Below are 16503 nucleotides of genomic sequence, written 5' to 3' on the forward strand. Positions count from 1 at the left end.
AGAGTGTCCATCCTCCCAGTAAGATGGCCGGAGTCACACAGTCAATAAATGTAGGAGCTGAAATTCCCACTTAATGTGTTCCAACTCTAAAAGAAAAAAGGCCTAACTTGACACCCGCAGAGCGCTTTGGCTCTCTCCAGTGACCAGAGCATTTTAAATTCAACAATGAATTAGTCTGCTTAGTTTGGGCCCTTGCTGGAGCTGAACAATGACGTCAAGCTGAGGAGGGACAGTGACGGGTAAGTCCTCTGTGGGAGATGCCTCGGGCGCCAGCAAGCCTGGAGGGAGATGCATCTTCGATCTCTGTCCTGTGTCTGCCTGTTTTGCCTGCACGTCTCCTTTCTATTTCAAAAGCTACATGTGATTCAGAAAACAAGTGAGAATATTTAGAATTTATGTTCGAAGCTTGTTTATTAAATTCAGTTTGTTGCATAGCTGTTGCCATTAATGTAACTCTGAAACTGGTTGAGCTGGCAATCCAGCTTTTTGACATGCTGGTTAATTGCTAGCTCAGTTTGCTGAGCAGACGGCTGGAGGAATGTTGATACAAAAACAGTGACATTAATCATGGGAGCCAAGCCAGTGTCCTGAAAGGATTGTTTCTCACACCAGTATCAACTGTGTTTAGAAAATTCTACATCACAGCTCCTGAATTTCACCCGATGATTCCAATCAATGTCATTTAGAAGATGCGGCTTCTTACGGCTGGTACTACTGACAGGAACACACATGAGCAGCAGCAAGCTAGAGATGAAACATCAGTTCCTGAAGTGCATTCCTGGAGAACATGACCTCCAAGCTATCCACACGAGGTGCCTCGGATTGTCGAGGTCACCACAAATGCCATATAAATCGTTTAGAAAAGTACTGAGATATTGTGTTTGTTTAAATGTTGCAATAATTGTAAGGGTCAGATATTACTTTTCCCTATTTTAGTAAATGTTATAAGGCCCTTTCCAGATTTCATGCAGCCACAAAGTCGCTGCTCTTAGTCGGACTAGCTCTCAGGGAGGGGTGAGGCTGTTCTGTCTGGTTCCTAGTCTGCCCTCCACGTGTCAGTGTGAATCCCTCACCAGGATGAGGAGTCAGGAGGCGCCGGGGAGCCGCAAGCAGGCCAGCTGGTGGTGTGGGTGAAAGTCCTAACTGACCTTGCCTGTGTTTGCTGATTGACTCCTGGAAGGTAGGTTTCTGTCTGCCACGGATGGTTGCACAACTTGGTAAAATTACTAAGACGTCACTGAATTATACTCTTGAGAGGGGTAAAACTTGTGTTATGTAAAATGCATCTCAATAAAGTTGTTTAAAAAAGAAGGTAGAACAGCGCAGTGAGAGGTGAGGAGGGTTGAGGGCTGAGAAAGCAGTGGGGGCAGAGTAGAGAGAGCCTGGAAGGAGGACCCTGCTGCACTGGCCACTGAGTGGGCAGAGGTGCTGAGCTCACGCTGGGATGGCAGGGCTGCTGTCAGCTGATGGGAGGAAGGACTGGGATGGGACTCTATTGGGATGAGAAAGTGAGGAGAGCGTCCACTGGAAAGACTGTGACTGAGTGACTTCCCAGGGCCTGAGGCTGCCCTGGCCCACTAGCTGCAGTTTCTTCCTGACCATGGGCCTGGCCTTTTTCTCGGGGCACTTACTTTAGAGATGTTGCCATGGGAACTCTCACTCTGCCCCTTTGGGATGCAAATCTTTTACAAGTATCCAGACAGTCTTCTCAAGACCTAGAAAGTGTCCCTTTGAAATCTGATCCTCAAGAGAGTCAGGGTCCCTTCCCAGTGTCAGTGGGAGATGGACACCTACCTTCCCTGCCCACTTGGCTATCACAGATGCTCCTGCTGACCCACCTCCCACTGCTGTCCCCAGTGCTTGTCCACGAGCTCATCCAGCCGTTAGATGCCCCCGCCCTTCGTTTTAGTGGAGTGGAGCTCAGTTCCAACCCTCCTCACAGCAGTCTTGACCCCTCTTGCCACAGTCTTGAATGACATCTTCCTTGCCATTTTTTAACGCGTCCAGCTCCAGTTTCCTCCTACAGTTCTCTGAGGGGCAGCACAGGAAGTCTCCACAGCACCTGGAAAAGTTCTGATGGAGTTGTTAAAGACAGTCCCCCCCGCCCCCCAATTTAGCTTCTTTAAAACATTTAATATTTTCAGCCCAGTATTTCTGAGACTCATTAAGAGAAACAGCACTGTCTGTCCCTCCCTGCTCCCCATTTTCAACTCTTTAAAGTCTTTCTACTCGCTCAGCTTATTCTTTCCGAGATGCCCTCCCAGGTCTTCATAACGCAATGCCATCGCTCCTTCTCCGTCAGTCTGGTGCCCTGTGTGCTGCCACCACCCTCCGGAGGCGGGGATTCAGTTCTCCGCCACAGACCCTCCCCGCCCCGCTCAGGGCCTCCTCGTTCCCATCTTTGCTTTCTCCCAGGTTTTCTGGGGGAGTTCCTCCAACTTGTCTTCCTTCCTGTGTTGAGGTATTTATTTTGCCATCATGTGTTAATTTCTAAAAAGCTCCTTTACCTGCCATCTGAATCCTCAGTTTGTTTCAGGCACGTATTTCATGAATCCACTCTTTTCTCGTTCACAAGGAATTAATCAGCATTTTTTCTTGTTTTGTTTTTGAAATTTTATTCTTCCCGCACAATCTCGGTTTCCTCCCATTTGTTTTCTATTTTTGTATTTGCTTTTTATGTTACATCTTTTCTCCTGTCTGTTCCCAGTAACAGTTGGGTGTTAGAGTGCCGGCCAGCAGTGTGTACAATGGGGACTGTTTCTGCAGGGTGACCTGTTGACCATTTCATTGGGTGGCACCCATACCAGCATCTTTAAATCTTTCTTTTATGGCTGGTCATATTCCCAATTGAGAAGTCTTCTAGTGCCTTCCAGGAGCCTGGCTCCTGAGGGGGAGGGAATGCTGGGGGTTTCTGGAGGAATGGTGTAAACTCTTCTCTCTCTGCTTTCAAATGCTCTCCAATCTGTCTAGCAGCCTGAGATCTGCTGTGTTAGCTCTGTTAGAAGACACTTCTTCCTTCTCCTGCTGGGCCAGCAGCAGTCGGGAGGATAACTCGGGTTTCTGGCTCCCCAACGGGCATTCTGCCATGTTTTCTAGAGGAAGATGGTTGCCTTCATGCTGAGATTTGGGGGAGTTGGGTGATTAAAACCGGACCCAGGTTGCACGGGTGTGCTGAGTCTGGTCCACTTGTCCATCGGCCCAGCCTCCACAGCTGGGTCCTCATTCTCCTTAAGACGAGGGGTTTTCAGTTTAAAAATCCCATCACACATTTGATGCAGTTCCAGGAGGGAGCAGGGCTCAGTTCTTGTGTTTGCTCATTTGTAACAAGAAGCATCAGCAATTTGATCCAAACTGTCAATGACAGGACGGTATCAGAACAGAAACGAGGTCACACTATAGGTGGCAACCTGGTCACCCTGAAGCAGCGCCCTCCCTCTGAGAACCACAGTCTGTGGCCAGAGAAGAGAGACGGCGATGGTTCAAGATGCAGAGTCCAATCACTGCGAAGCAGCTGATGGAATTCCTGAGACTTTTCTGGTGTAAAGAAGGCTGCAAAGGTGCTGTGACCAAAATCTGAACCCAGCTAAGTCTGTGGCCAATTATATTGACACTAGAGGCCTGTTGCACGAAAAGATTCGTGCAATAGGCTTTCCCTTCCCCTGGCTGCCGGCACCGGTTTTCCTCTGGCACCCGGGACTCAGGCCTTCACTCTGGCTGGAGCTGCCTTCAAGCCTTTGCTGCCCCCCCCCCCCCCGGCCGCCCGGAGTCGGGTCATACACGGGACGCCCACTGCCCCAGGTCTCAGATAGCAGGCCTGGATGGCGGCAGGGCAGGCGGGATGGCGCTGTCCACCCTGCCAGCAGTATGCAAATTAGACGCCATCTTTGTTGGCAGTTAATTTGCATATCTCGCTGATTAGCCAATGGGAGGCGTAGCGAAGGTACAGTCAATTACCATGTTTGTCTATTATTAGATAGGATTCTGTTCAAAGGTTTAGGAAGGTGAGGGTATTTTAGCTCCTTTTAAATATTTAATTGGCTGTTACCTTCACAAGGGATTGGACATTAAGCTCAGTTTCAGGGGGCATAAAAGGGGAACTGAAATGAGTGAAAGCAGCAGACATTTGGTTCAGAAGAGCGAACCCTTCCATAGGTGCCTGAGACCCCGGTATGAACAGGGACCACGTGACTAACATCAGTGCGGGCACACATACACTAGCTGGCTGAGCAGCGCACCCATGAGCAGCTGCAGCAGGACTGAAGTCTCATGTTTCCAAAGAAGTCATGTATTTTGACATTTATTTATAATCTTCCATCTTTGGACATTGATTTTCATAAAAAACACCTCTATCCTTTACCAAGCACATGGGAAGATGGATATATCCGATGGGACTCTGGCCTGTGACCGCTCTCATGCTTCAGTCTAGCATTATCATGAACATGACCTATGCCCACTGGGAGTGGCTGAGAGAGCCTGGCTGGCCATGTACTAGCCATTCCCCCAAGAATAAAGTGGAACTAGATAATGTCTAATTGCCCTTTCATAGCAAAGACTGGATGCCTGGCATGTGATTTTTTTTTTAAAAAAGTGTGGCCACCCATGGAGTAATTGTGCCCATTGTTTTTCCCGTTCTTTCTGTACACCCTTTTGGGTCGTTCAACATCACCATGTAAACTACATAACACTTGTGTCATTCAAATGTGGCAATTTATGTGTGGAATAAAGCACATTTTTGGGCTAAACTGATGTTAAGGGTTACTTATTGTTTTCAATAAATAGTCAGTATATCCCCAAATTGTTACCTGAATTATTCAATGGAAAAAATACCACAAGCGTGGTGGATTCATAGCAATTATAATTTAAAAGTTGGGACTACTTTTGAGGCCACGATCCCTCCGTCTAGCTGACACGGGAAGGGCTGGAGACCCTGAGAGCAGTCAGACGTGCTCCCGCTGGGACGAGGCGGATGGCGGGGGAGAGCAGAGAGGAAGAGAAGCCCGGCCTTGTTCTTGGAGGGAGGTTTCCAAGCTCAAAGAAAGGGCCAGTGTGCCACGCAAGTCTCTGCTGAAAGCTGGTTGAGGTGCAGAGAATCCAAAATGTTGTAATTATACTTCAGCACACGGACTCCTGACGCTTAGGGATTCACTCCCAACAACCCAGAAGAAGGCCTGTGCAGCCTGAACCCAGCCACGCGGGGAGTGGGGGGAGGGGAGGGGGAAGGGGGAAGAGGAGAGGAGGAGGCGCGTTTCCCACCCGCATTATCTCCTTCCTGCCTCTGCCTTTCCCTGAGAACTGTCATCATCTAACAATGTAAACTGGGAATGAGAGACGAATAAAACAGCAACAATAAAAGTCAATGTTAGCTACCAAATAATTAGTTTGCAACCAAATAGGTATTAAAACGAGTGCCCCTGAATATTAATAAGGAGATATTGAGTCTTTTAAAGAATTTTACTGTATTTCTCTCTACTTTCTATAATATAGGGTTGACTCTTTTCATACAACCCTGTGTTTTTTTTCATAAAAAATATATAGAAAATGATCATCTTATCTCTATAAAAATGAATGCGGTTCAGGAGACAAATGGCAAAAGAAAAACATTAGCAATTAAATAATCCCACTTTCTTCCCAACATGGGAAAGGAAGGAGGCATGCCCATCAAAGGACCAAGCCCGTCGCTTAAGAAGCAACGTCTCTGACAGGAAGCTTGGACACGCGCCGGCCGCTAATGAAAGGAGGCGCGGGCGTTGGGCCTGGTGTCGGCTCGCAGACACCTGCAGGGGCACCGCCAGCCTGGCAGGATGGGCTGAAGCAGCAGTTTCCTCTTGGAGGTGGTCTGGATGTAAATGAGTTCTCCACAACCCTTTCAGCTGAAGTGGAAATTGGTTGTCAAAGTCCCTCGCTGCAGCGGTTGTTTTACATAATAAAGAATTTCACAGACGTTCCTTGAAGGAAAACACTGATTCAGGGATGTCCTGGGATATTTTTGTCTGGAAATGCTTTCGATTTCTGCCCCAGACGGCATGTGACAAACTCCCTCCAGCCTACATTTCTCCAGTGAGCGGGTCAGGCAGCGAATCTCTGCTCAGCAGAAAATACATTTGAAATAGAAATTTTTAATAAACATGAGTCTACTTCCTCTCTCATTTGTCATCCATATGAACTAAGACGTGGTCAGGAGCCGCTGCCCGTGGTGAGAAGACGGGCTGCAGGAACCTGGTGGAAACACTCCTTGGCTGGATATGTCTGCTCCCACCAGCCCCAGGTCGCTCAGAGCCTTTACCGTTCCCAGGGACTGCGGACCCCTGGCGGACCAGACCGACTTCCACAGACAGCCTGTCATTCCTCACAGTGGGAGGCACCGCCCTGTCCTCACTGTGGGTGAGGGACAGGCTCAGACAGAGGCAGGGGCTGGGCGGATTGCATCCATGCTCATTCCTGTCTCCCGGAGGCCCCACGTGCCTCCTGAGCCGGGCTGCTTGGTCCTTACCCAAGCGACACGGTTAACATCAGGCCAGATGCTGTGTCGGAGCCCAGGGCCCACATCCCTGCAGGTTCTCCCCAGGGAGGAGCTTCCCAGGCAGCTGCAGGGCAGTGACACCCTGGGATGAGGCCCTGGTGGCACCTGAGATTGACACTACAGATGGGAAAGTTATAGGGGGGGGGGCTTATAATCTGATAGATAGAGCACCTGAATTCATCTGAAAAAGAATCATGTTATTTTAAATCTTAGAACACATGTACTCATGTGAATAGGGTTAAGTTTTTCTTAAGTTTACTTTTCAAGGCCTGTGGGAAGCAATGGAGGAGGTGACTCAGACCAGATAAGCATGGTCAGGCCAACCCATCAGGAGTCAAAACATCATCTTGTCAACATCATCTCATCACCTGATGACAAGGACAATAGCAGACGTCTGTGGACCCCCAGGACTGCACGCCTCGCCCCAGCCCCTTCCCCTTTATAACCCTGCCCCCTGCACCTGCTGGGAGGCAGGATTTGATGCTTGTAAGCGCCCTGTCTTCTTGGCCGGCTGGCCTTCTCAGTAAACGCCTTACGTGATTCAACCCGGCCTTCGTTATTGGACACAGCGACAGGCAGCCCGAGCCCACCCAGGGGTTTCCCGGTAACAAAAGGACAGTGGACTCACCCACAGACCCGTGATTGAGACCTGGGCTGCCACTAACTGGTTACGTGGCCATGGAAAAGTCTGTCTGCCTCAACCCTCTGCTTTCTCCTTGTGGAAGTGAGGGGCTGGAGGGGAGCAATGGCTTTCAAAACTGTATTATTATTTTTTCAAAAGAAACATTTTGCAAATGAAGTCATAGATTGAGGCCCAATGGATAAAACAGATGGAGGTGACGCTGTCTGCCTGGGAGCAGAGGCTGGGCTGGAGGAGGACTAGTTACCCACTTTTACCACCTTATCTTGTCTCAGGGCGCCTCGGGGGATCTGAGGCTGCACAACACAGTGTCAGCCTGGACACCAGTCACCTCCAGGCTCACCCCAGTTCTCACATTCTGTGATTCTAACGGTAGCGTGGCCACAGAAAAAGGGCACTAATATTGCACGAAAAGAGACTGGGAGCCAAGGTCAGGGCTGATGATTCAGGGCCCAGAGACATGACATAGTGAAACTGTAATCAACGACTTGGCTGGTGGCCAGAGACACTGTGGTGGTGAGTTCTGAACTGGGTCCTGAAATCTCACAGAGTCACAGCGAGGCAGGAGTTGGGCTTTGTGATCATGACCTTGAAATCCAGTCAATGCTGCTGCAGTTAATTTAATGACGTATGAATTGTACTTTTAGCCTGATAGCATTAGCCCATGAATTGACTTTATTTTCTTAAAGGTTACTTGATATTGAGCTATAAACTTCCAAGGACAATCACACCACTACTTATTAGCATCAGCATACTTTTCATTTTTCCCTTTTGTGAATATATGAATTTTAGACAAATTGGCTCATGTTCTCTGAAAAGTGAAAGACCAGATCTCCCTGTTGTAACTCTAGCTTACAGACTTCACAGCGAATCTGCCTTAAACTCTATAAAGCCTGTCCCTGGCCCTGGCCCCGCCCTTGGCCCCGCCCCGCCCAGGCCCCTGGCCCTGCCTGTCTAGGTGACTGACAGTGTCTCTGATTTCATTCCCACAAGTCTGTCCACTTACCCGCCTCTGCCTTCTGCTGCTTCTCAATCTTCTCCAGGCGCCCCAGCAAGGAGTCGATTTTAGTTTTGATCTGCGTTAATTCTTTCTTGATTGTCTGTAACTCATCCGATTTCACTGGAAGGGGAAAAGGGACAGGAAGGACAGGAAGTCAGAGGCCAGGACTCCGCACGCACCTCACGGACACCCGGTGTTTCCCCCAGGCGCTGTCAAATCCCAGGGCGCTTTGCAGTCCCATCAGCTCTGACCGCCTCCAGCTCCCCGCACACCGCGGACTTGATCACACAGTGATTCTCCAGGATGGGAGCCTCTGACGTGTCTTCTCACCGATGCGGTGCAGAGGTGGTGGGATCTAGAAATAGTCTGTAAAATAGCTGACACTAAATTCAGTTTGGCAAATAGTTGAGTAACTCTTAGATGGACTCAGATTGAGGGAGGATTCAATCCTGACAGGTGTGTTAATAATGATACTTTTAGGACTATGTCGTGACATATATTTTAGCCATCAGCGATATTTTTAATCCAGTTCTTTGGTGATTGGTTGGAACCAGAATATCACACTTTCCCCCTAAAATGTCTTAGATGCTAGAGAAGTCTCCCAACTTACAGAACGCTTGTACTTGACTTTTTAAAAAGGAAACCGAGGCAGTGAGCTGTGCGGGCCCCTCTGAGCCCTGACGCCAGAGGCAGGAAATGCACTGATGTTCCCACTGCCAGTTTCACTCAGATGGCTCTCATGCTGGGTTTTTGCTGTTTACTATGGTTTTAAAGATAAAAGGCAAGACTAATAGAAGTTTGACAACTTTCCATTTTGTCAAGTAAGGATGTTAAAAAACAACAATTATAACAAGCATCCTACGATCAACTATAGTTAGAAAGGAAAGGGCTTAAGAAAAGGACAACCTCATATTGACCAAACACTCCTTTAAACGAAACATGTTTATGATCATGAAAAATCCACTGGGCCACCCTTATCTTCCCATTTTGATGCGAACGTTTGGAAATGCTGTCAGGGACCCACAGAAACCTGAGCCTGAAGATGTTGAAGCTGGCGCTGTGGGAGCCACACCTGCCTGTGAGCTTTCATGGTGTGGGAGGCGGGGGTTGGGGTGTCTGTGTCCCAGCAGAGAGCTATGCTCAGGGTCTGGGGCACAGTCCTGGCCACGTAGCTCAGTTGGTTAGACCGTTGTCTTTATACACCAAGGTTGTGGGTTCAATATCCAGTTAGGTCACATACAAGAATCAGTCGACCAATGAATGCATAACTAAGTGGAACAACATGAAACAACAAATTGATGTTTTTCTCTCTCTCCATTCCTCTCTCTAAAATCAATAAAAAATTTTAAAAAGTTCTGGGGCACAGATCTTGATATCAGGGACTATCCTTCTCTGTCACTTTCCGTTCAAATTTATTATGATTTGAACTTGGCCATTCCCCAGAAATTTCAGAAAAAAACCCTGAGTGTTTAGATTGCTTCTTCAGTCTTCAGGAAATTTATTGTAAATAATAAAAACTAGCCGAAACCGGTTTGGCTCAGTGGATAGAGCGTCGGCCTGCGGACTGGAAGGTTCCAGGTTCGATTCCGGTCAAGGGCATGTACCTGGGTTGCGCGCACATCCCCGGTGGGGGATGTGCAGGAGGCAGCTGATCGATGTTTCTCTCTCATCGATGTTTCTGACTCTCTATCTCTCTCCCTTCCTCTCTGTAAAAAATCAATAAAATATATTTAAAAAAAAATAAAAAAAAATAAATGCAACCTATGTTTGCTTGAAATAGGGCTGTCTGTCAACTCAGATATGTCATATAATATACATGATAAATTATGCATCAATGTACACTAATCGCTCAAAGGAAGACTTTCTTCAATATGAAAATGAGAAAATGTTTCCATTATAAAATCATAAATTTTTCATAAAAAACAGATTTTTACTTATAATGCAGTCACTGGTAAAATAAAAGCTGCAAGAATCAGGGACCCCTGGAGTGTTCCTAGTCTGAAGAACCCAAATGAAAGCAGAAGAGTTTAAAGTAGAGAATTGCTCCTTATGTCCATCATTTCAAAGGCATAAAGTTGCCGTTGTTGAATTGCAGCTCAATTTGAAAAACATCATCTGTCTCAACTTCGAATGGATTCTGCTTTGAAGAATGATTTCCACTCCTTTTGATGAAAGCACCCCATGTAGTTTTACTTAAACCTATCAAATGTCATAGAAAATAGTTTATAACACTAGCTTCGGTGCCGGGAGTTGGGGCTGTGGCTGGGAAGTAACAGATTTCTTGGTAAGTGGAGCCACTCTGCCGCCCAGGAATGCAACTGACTAATTTTAATTTATCTCCTTAAGAAACATAAACAAATTAACCACCAATGATCAGTTTTATACAAACTACATTACATGCCAACAAGGCACCTGGACTCAGCAGTAACTTGTAAGTGTGAGGGGAAAGGTTTGCTTTGCCTGGACTCCTGCCCAGCTCTGGGGGACCCTCTGACCACAGCGGGGTCACTGTGAAATCTGACTAATTGGCCAGGATGATTGGAGCTCAGAGAAAACAGGGGTGGAGCCAGCCAGCTCTGCCTCTTTCCTGCCCCCGCCAGGGCAGGCAGTGGGTGCGGGCATGTGCAGTGCCCCACCTCTTTCTTGGATGCAGAGCGCAGGCGCTCCAATAGACTGGGTGGTTCCCTTCTTATGCCCGCATTCCAGAGGACCCTGCCATGAGCCACCTCTGTGGCCATGTGCTTCTCTCTCACTCTTTTCTGCCTTTTTTCTACCTTTCTGGTTCCTGTTAACAATTTCTCTACCGCTTGGTGGGTGACATTCATTCCCTGTTTTTACCTACCCCATCAATATTGTACAACGGCAGTTTTCTAAACTTAGAATTTTAAAAGTCTTTGCAAATTTGATTTCTGATATTTTTCCAAAACAACAAAAGTTAGTTCAGAATTCAGGCGAGCCTTGGGTCCAAAGCGCCCGTGCCTGCTTCCTTTTCCCCGCGGGCGGCTTTTCTCTCCCAGTGTGTCCTCACTGCACCCTTCCCTGGGCTCTGCGCTCCCTCTGCCCAGCTCTGGAGTGGGACATGTAGAGACTTACTTACAAGTCATAAGTCTTTCCTGCTGAAAATCCCACTGTCCCAACTTCCATAGGAAAAAGGCCCGAAACACTCACACGCACCAACCCAACTCTTCAGGCTGGTACACGGGCTCTCTCTGAAGACAACCCAGGTGTGCCTCCCGTTGCCTTTTGGGCAGACCCTGCACTTGAACAGCACAGCTGCACCGGCCTCCAGCCTGGGGCCTCCAGACCAGCTCACGGCTGCGCCCTGGGAGTCACCCCCAGCAGCTCAGAGCAGGCGCATCCCCAGCTCCCACCCTGGGCCTGAGCGCCTTGCTGTAAGGACTCACTGAGGTACAGCATTTGGAACCCTGAGCATCTCGCGCGCATCAGCAGGCCAATAGGTGGCAGAGGCAGAAGATGCTATTTTAACACATTTCGTCCGCTCAGGAGTTTTCTCGTGTTTCGCGCGCCATCTGTTAAGGACCGCTCATGAGTGTTCTCGTTTTTTACGCCCATGGAAATAGGAGCGAATCTAGATACTTATGTAAATTTTGTTTGGTCCCTCTTCATAGAGGAAAATGTTTTACGCCGTACCATACGTTAAAAAAGTACTAGGAACTTTAATTGTTTTTGTAAATAAAAATGTTATAATTATTGAAAAACAACACCTAAAGTGCATTAAGATGATTTAAATAACGTGCAGTTTGCCCAAAAACGTGTGGTCCCTGGTGTATGTTTTAGAGATTTCTATGCGGTACGCAATATGTTAAGTACTATTATTTTTATTATTTACATGCCTCCCCAGCAAAAATGCTCTCTCCCCCACAAACATGTCTGTCAAATATCTCACATGCCTTTCAGGAACCATATTCTGTCTTTCCTGTCCTGTGAATTCTTTCCAGACTAACCCGCGGGAGGGCCTGTCTCGCCCATCTGTTTAATGGCGTCTCACAGGTGCTCCTGGGCATCTTGCTGCGGACCCCCTCCATGTCCCTCCTCCTGTTGACTGTGGGCTCCTGAGAGTGCCTCTCAGGCTCTGCGCTGGAGGGCGCGGGGGCTGCTTGAGGATGTTTCCTGGGTTTGGGCCAGCTCCTCCTCGTCCTCACTGCGAGGCTCCTGCTACCAGGAGGCCCTGAGCTTCAGGCCTGTCCTCCATTGAACATGATATGAACGTCTAAGAAGAAACCCTAACTCAGATCAGCACCGAATGGAAACTTCTTCCCTTTGTCATCTTAAACCAGCTCTAAAAATTATTCCGATTCCCGATTGACATAGTATTCTGATCTCTGACAATATTACATTTTAGAAAGAAGAAATTATGGGCGGTTGTCTAAAGTAAGACATATTAATGGATTTATGCCATCATAGGCTCTCAACAACAAAACTCCCTGAATGGAGAGAGGGCATCCATTTCCTATTCCTTCCTTCCTCCCTCCCTCCCTCCCTCCCTCCTTCTCTCCCTCCCTCCCTTCCTTCCTTCTGTCCTCCCTCTCTCCTTCTCTCCCTCCTTTCCTCCCTCCCTCCTTCCCTCCCTTCCTTCTTTCCTTCTTTCTTCCTTTCTTCCTTCCTCTTCTCCCTGACCCCTCCCCCCAATCTTAAGCACATCTTAAACACAGTAAGAAATTAGCAAATGCCAGACAATCTGTAGGTATTGTACGCAGGTATGGTCACTGCAAGTCCAGCTCAGCTTGGCGTGTGTGCTGGCCACTAATGGAGCTGACTGCCTAATTTGAGGCTAGATAGCCAAGCAGGAAGTGCAGAGAGAAAATGACGTGGAAGTAGCCCTTTCCTAATTTATCAGAAGCACTATGACAAAAAATAAGAAAAGAGCGCCTGCCTTTGGCAAACACCAATTTGCACTTTTTCCCAGTTGCCCTTGACTCTTAAAATCCAAACTTCTTGTATTTAAAGACACATCACATTGACTGTAGCACATTATTCATATAGAGTATGAGCTAGCAAGAGTCAGGAGTAGTTCTCTTACTAAGAGTAATACTGAAGCCTGGCTGGTGTTGCTCAGTGGTTGAGTGTCGACCTATGAACCAGGGGGTCAAGGGTCAATTGCCAGTCAGGACACATGCTCAGGTTGCAGGCTCAATCCCCAGTAGAGGGTGTGCAGGAGGCAACCAATCAATGATTCTCATCATTGATGTTTCTCTCTCTCCCTCTCCTCTCCCTCTCCCTTCCTTTCTGAAATTAATATTTTTTTTTTTAAAAAAAGAATACTACGAAATACTTTTTTTAATCTTTAATTTCTTTATTGGTTAAGGTATTACAAATGTGTCCTCATCCCCCCATTAACCCCCAACCCCCCTGAATACTTTTAATCAACGTGCTGTTATACAATTATTGATATAGGAAAGCTGGGTGCTGGGGACAGTTAGATCTAATTACTGAAGATTATGAATTTTGCAATTTAAAAATTATGGATGTGAGAATCTGAGAAAACGGCTTCACTTCCCAGTTGGCTCCAAATCTCTCCACTCACCTCCTCTTCCCCGTGTTTCTAAAGGCCTGAGGCTCCGGAAGAGCTGCTCACACCTGTGGGTGTGTCGTGTTTGCAGGCACCCAAACCCTTGTTCCTGTGTTTCCACTGGTCTGTCCGCACGCTCACTCCTCCCCCTCAGCTCCAATGTTGCCCACACTGTGACGTCCCCTCCACGCTTGTCCTTTTCTGCACCAGACTCGCACCCCTTCCAGGTGACACTCAGGGGGACACCATGAGAGCCGAGCCTCAGATCAGGGGACACAGCGTGGGAGGGAGGGGAGAGCAGGGGAGGGGAGTGAGAGCCCACTGGGCAGTAAATCGGTTTTCTCAGACTCTCCCATGCCTGGGGCTTCAGTGACCAGATCTCACTGGCCCAGCTCCCAGCAGTTTTGTTCAAACTGGTTCCCTGTGTCACGTCCGCTAGTCCTCACGCACAAGTGCGCAGTAGGCATTGGGTATATGAGTCTGGAGAACGGGAGAGAGCAAAAGCAGGAAAATAAATATGTGGATAACCAGTTAGAGATGCCATTTTAAGTTACTATATAAGATGGGCCTGGCTAGTATTTGAGTTTGCATTCATAACATGTGTTTTGGATGACGTCAGATACTGCCTTCCAAGGGAGTTTATATATTTAGGTGCTCCTATATTGGGTGCATTGATGTTTGCAAGGGTATTTCCTCTGTTGAAATGATACCTTTATCTTTATGTCTTTTACTCCTTTCCTCTAGATAAATTCTACGACAAAAGCTTTGCAATAAAAAAAAAAAAAAAGACAAAAAAACCCACATGCTGTTAACTATGCAACTCTATTCATATGTTTGGTAAGAAAATAAATAACTTGTAAACATAAAAAAGAAAACATAATGTCATAATAAAAATCTATGCTTGCCTAGTTGACTGTAATAACTTATTTTTCTATGACTGGCTATAGGGTTTGAATTTAAAATTATTCTTCAAGATCAGCAAAATGATAAATGAAAATAAAAACCTAACAGGTTCTAGGATAAATGGCTTTAACTTGCTTTTAGACACTAGAGAAACTAGGATTAGGTTATATCACACAGACCATCTTAAACATTTTCTCCTAAGCTGTCACTGCAGGATTTTATTTTGAAAAAAGAAGGCATGCTAAATAATTTCAGACCTGCTCTCTCTAAATAGCTCATTGATTTGGTGATAAACATTATTACATTCGGATGCAGTCAACAAAATGATGGCTGTGCCCTTTGCTGCAGTGAGATACAATCTGAGAAGGAAATGGGCGTAGAGGATGGCGCTGCCTGCCTGCGTCGAAAGATGTGTGCCTCTCTGACTTCTGTGATGGAAAATATTTCCATTATGTTCATCTCCTGTGGGGCAGGTCTACCCAGGGACAAATAAAGACTCTTCAGCTTGCTGCCTCTATCAGTGATCGTCACAGAGGGCAAGAGCGCCCTGCAGGCACTTCTGCGATGTCTGGAGACCTGTTAGATGGCCATGACTTGGAGAGGGTGGTGTTCCTGACGTCCAGTGGGCATCCGCTCTGCGGTGTCCTACAACGGGCAGGACACTTAGCCCTAACACCACAGCAAAGCGCTATCCGAGAATGTCCAGAGTGCCGCCTCTTAGAAACCCTGTCTAAATAAGTAATTACATACTGTTTGTCACCAACACAGGGCTTCCTCTGAGCTATTTACAAAATGTAAAAATGTTTGTAATCATGTGGCTTTAACAATAATTCACATTAACTTGATGTTACTCTTCAAAACAGTTTAGTATGTTAATATAGCCACTAATGAAACAGGAGGCTAGTGGAATATCCAAATTAAGCTAGTTTCTGTGGAAGACATGGGAATTAAAAGAAAATTCATTAAGGAAGCAAAAGTAAGGAAAGGAAAAGAGGGGAAACAATAAATTATACACCTGACATGAGGATGGAAGAAATATAACCCAACATATTAGTTAATCATAAATGAAAAATTATAATTTTACACCTGTAAAGTGGGAATGACATACTAATACCTCACTTATAGGGCAGTGACAGCGAATAAATTAGTTCATATCTGTAAAGTACTTAAATCCATAGCTATCATAAACACTAAAAAAGTGTTAGCTATTATTCTTTTTCCTATTATTATTATAAGCTATTTCATAAAAACCACCCAAGCAGCATGGGATATAAACCAAAATCTCAAGAAAAGAAAAAAGTGAAATCACCACAGTGGTAGAGGATCTACATCACCCTCAGAAGTTGACATCAATTTGCCACAACACAGCAGGGCCATGGAGGATTTGGGTAACACAGTCCACAGGGTAACACACACCCTCAGCTCTATACTGGAAGCAGAAAATAGGGCCTGCTTATATGTCCATTTAGAACAGTGGTTCTCAACCTTCCTAATGCCGCGACCCTTTAATACAGTTCCTCATGTTGTGGTGACCCCCAATTTCATTGTTACAAATTGAATACACTTAAAGCATAGTGATTAATTACAAAAACAATATGTAATTATATATGTGTTTTCTGATGGTCTTAGGCGACCCCTGTGAAAGGGTCATTCAACCCCCAAAGGGGTCTCGACCCACAGGTTGAGAACCGCCGATTTAGACAATCTGTTCGTTACGAACCCAACATTTTAATAAAAACCTCAAAAGGATTTTCATCATCCCCATTCTCTCTCCATGACCCAAGAGAAACTAGAAATCAAAAAATACAAAGGTGAAAAATACTTGAATACTAAGATTTTACATTAAAATAACCTCTGGAGCCCCCCAGTCTTCTCTGCACGCCGGGCAGGGCAGGCGGGCAAGGCCACCG

At 46.5% G+C, this 16503-nt stretch overlaps 1 protein-coding gene across 1 annotated transcript in view; it reads right to left on the reverse strand.

Moving 5' to 3' along the window:
• The window catches only part of RALYL (RALY RNA binding protein like), a 585850-nt gene that overhangs the window by 42712 nt on the left and 526635 nt on the right, over window positions 1-16503 (reverse strand). The window contains exon 6 of the mRNA XM_059673043.1: window positions 8167-8315. Within this exon, the coding sequence (XP_059529026.1) occupies window positions 8167-8315 (149 nt within the window). The remainder of the gene's footprint in view (window positions 1-8166; window positions 8316-16503) is intronic.

Source organism: Myotis daubentonii, chromosome 17, assembly GCF_963259705.1.
Source record: "Myotis daubentonii chromosome 17, mMyoDau2.1, whole genome shotgun sequence".
Taxonomy (NCBI): Eukaryota; Metazoa; Chordata; class Mammalia; order Chiroptera; family Vespertilionidae; genus Myotis; species Myotis daubentonii.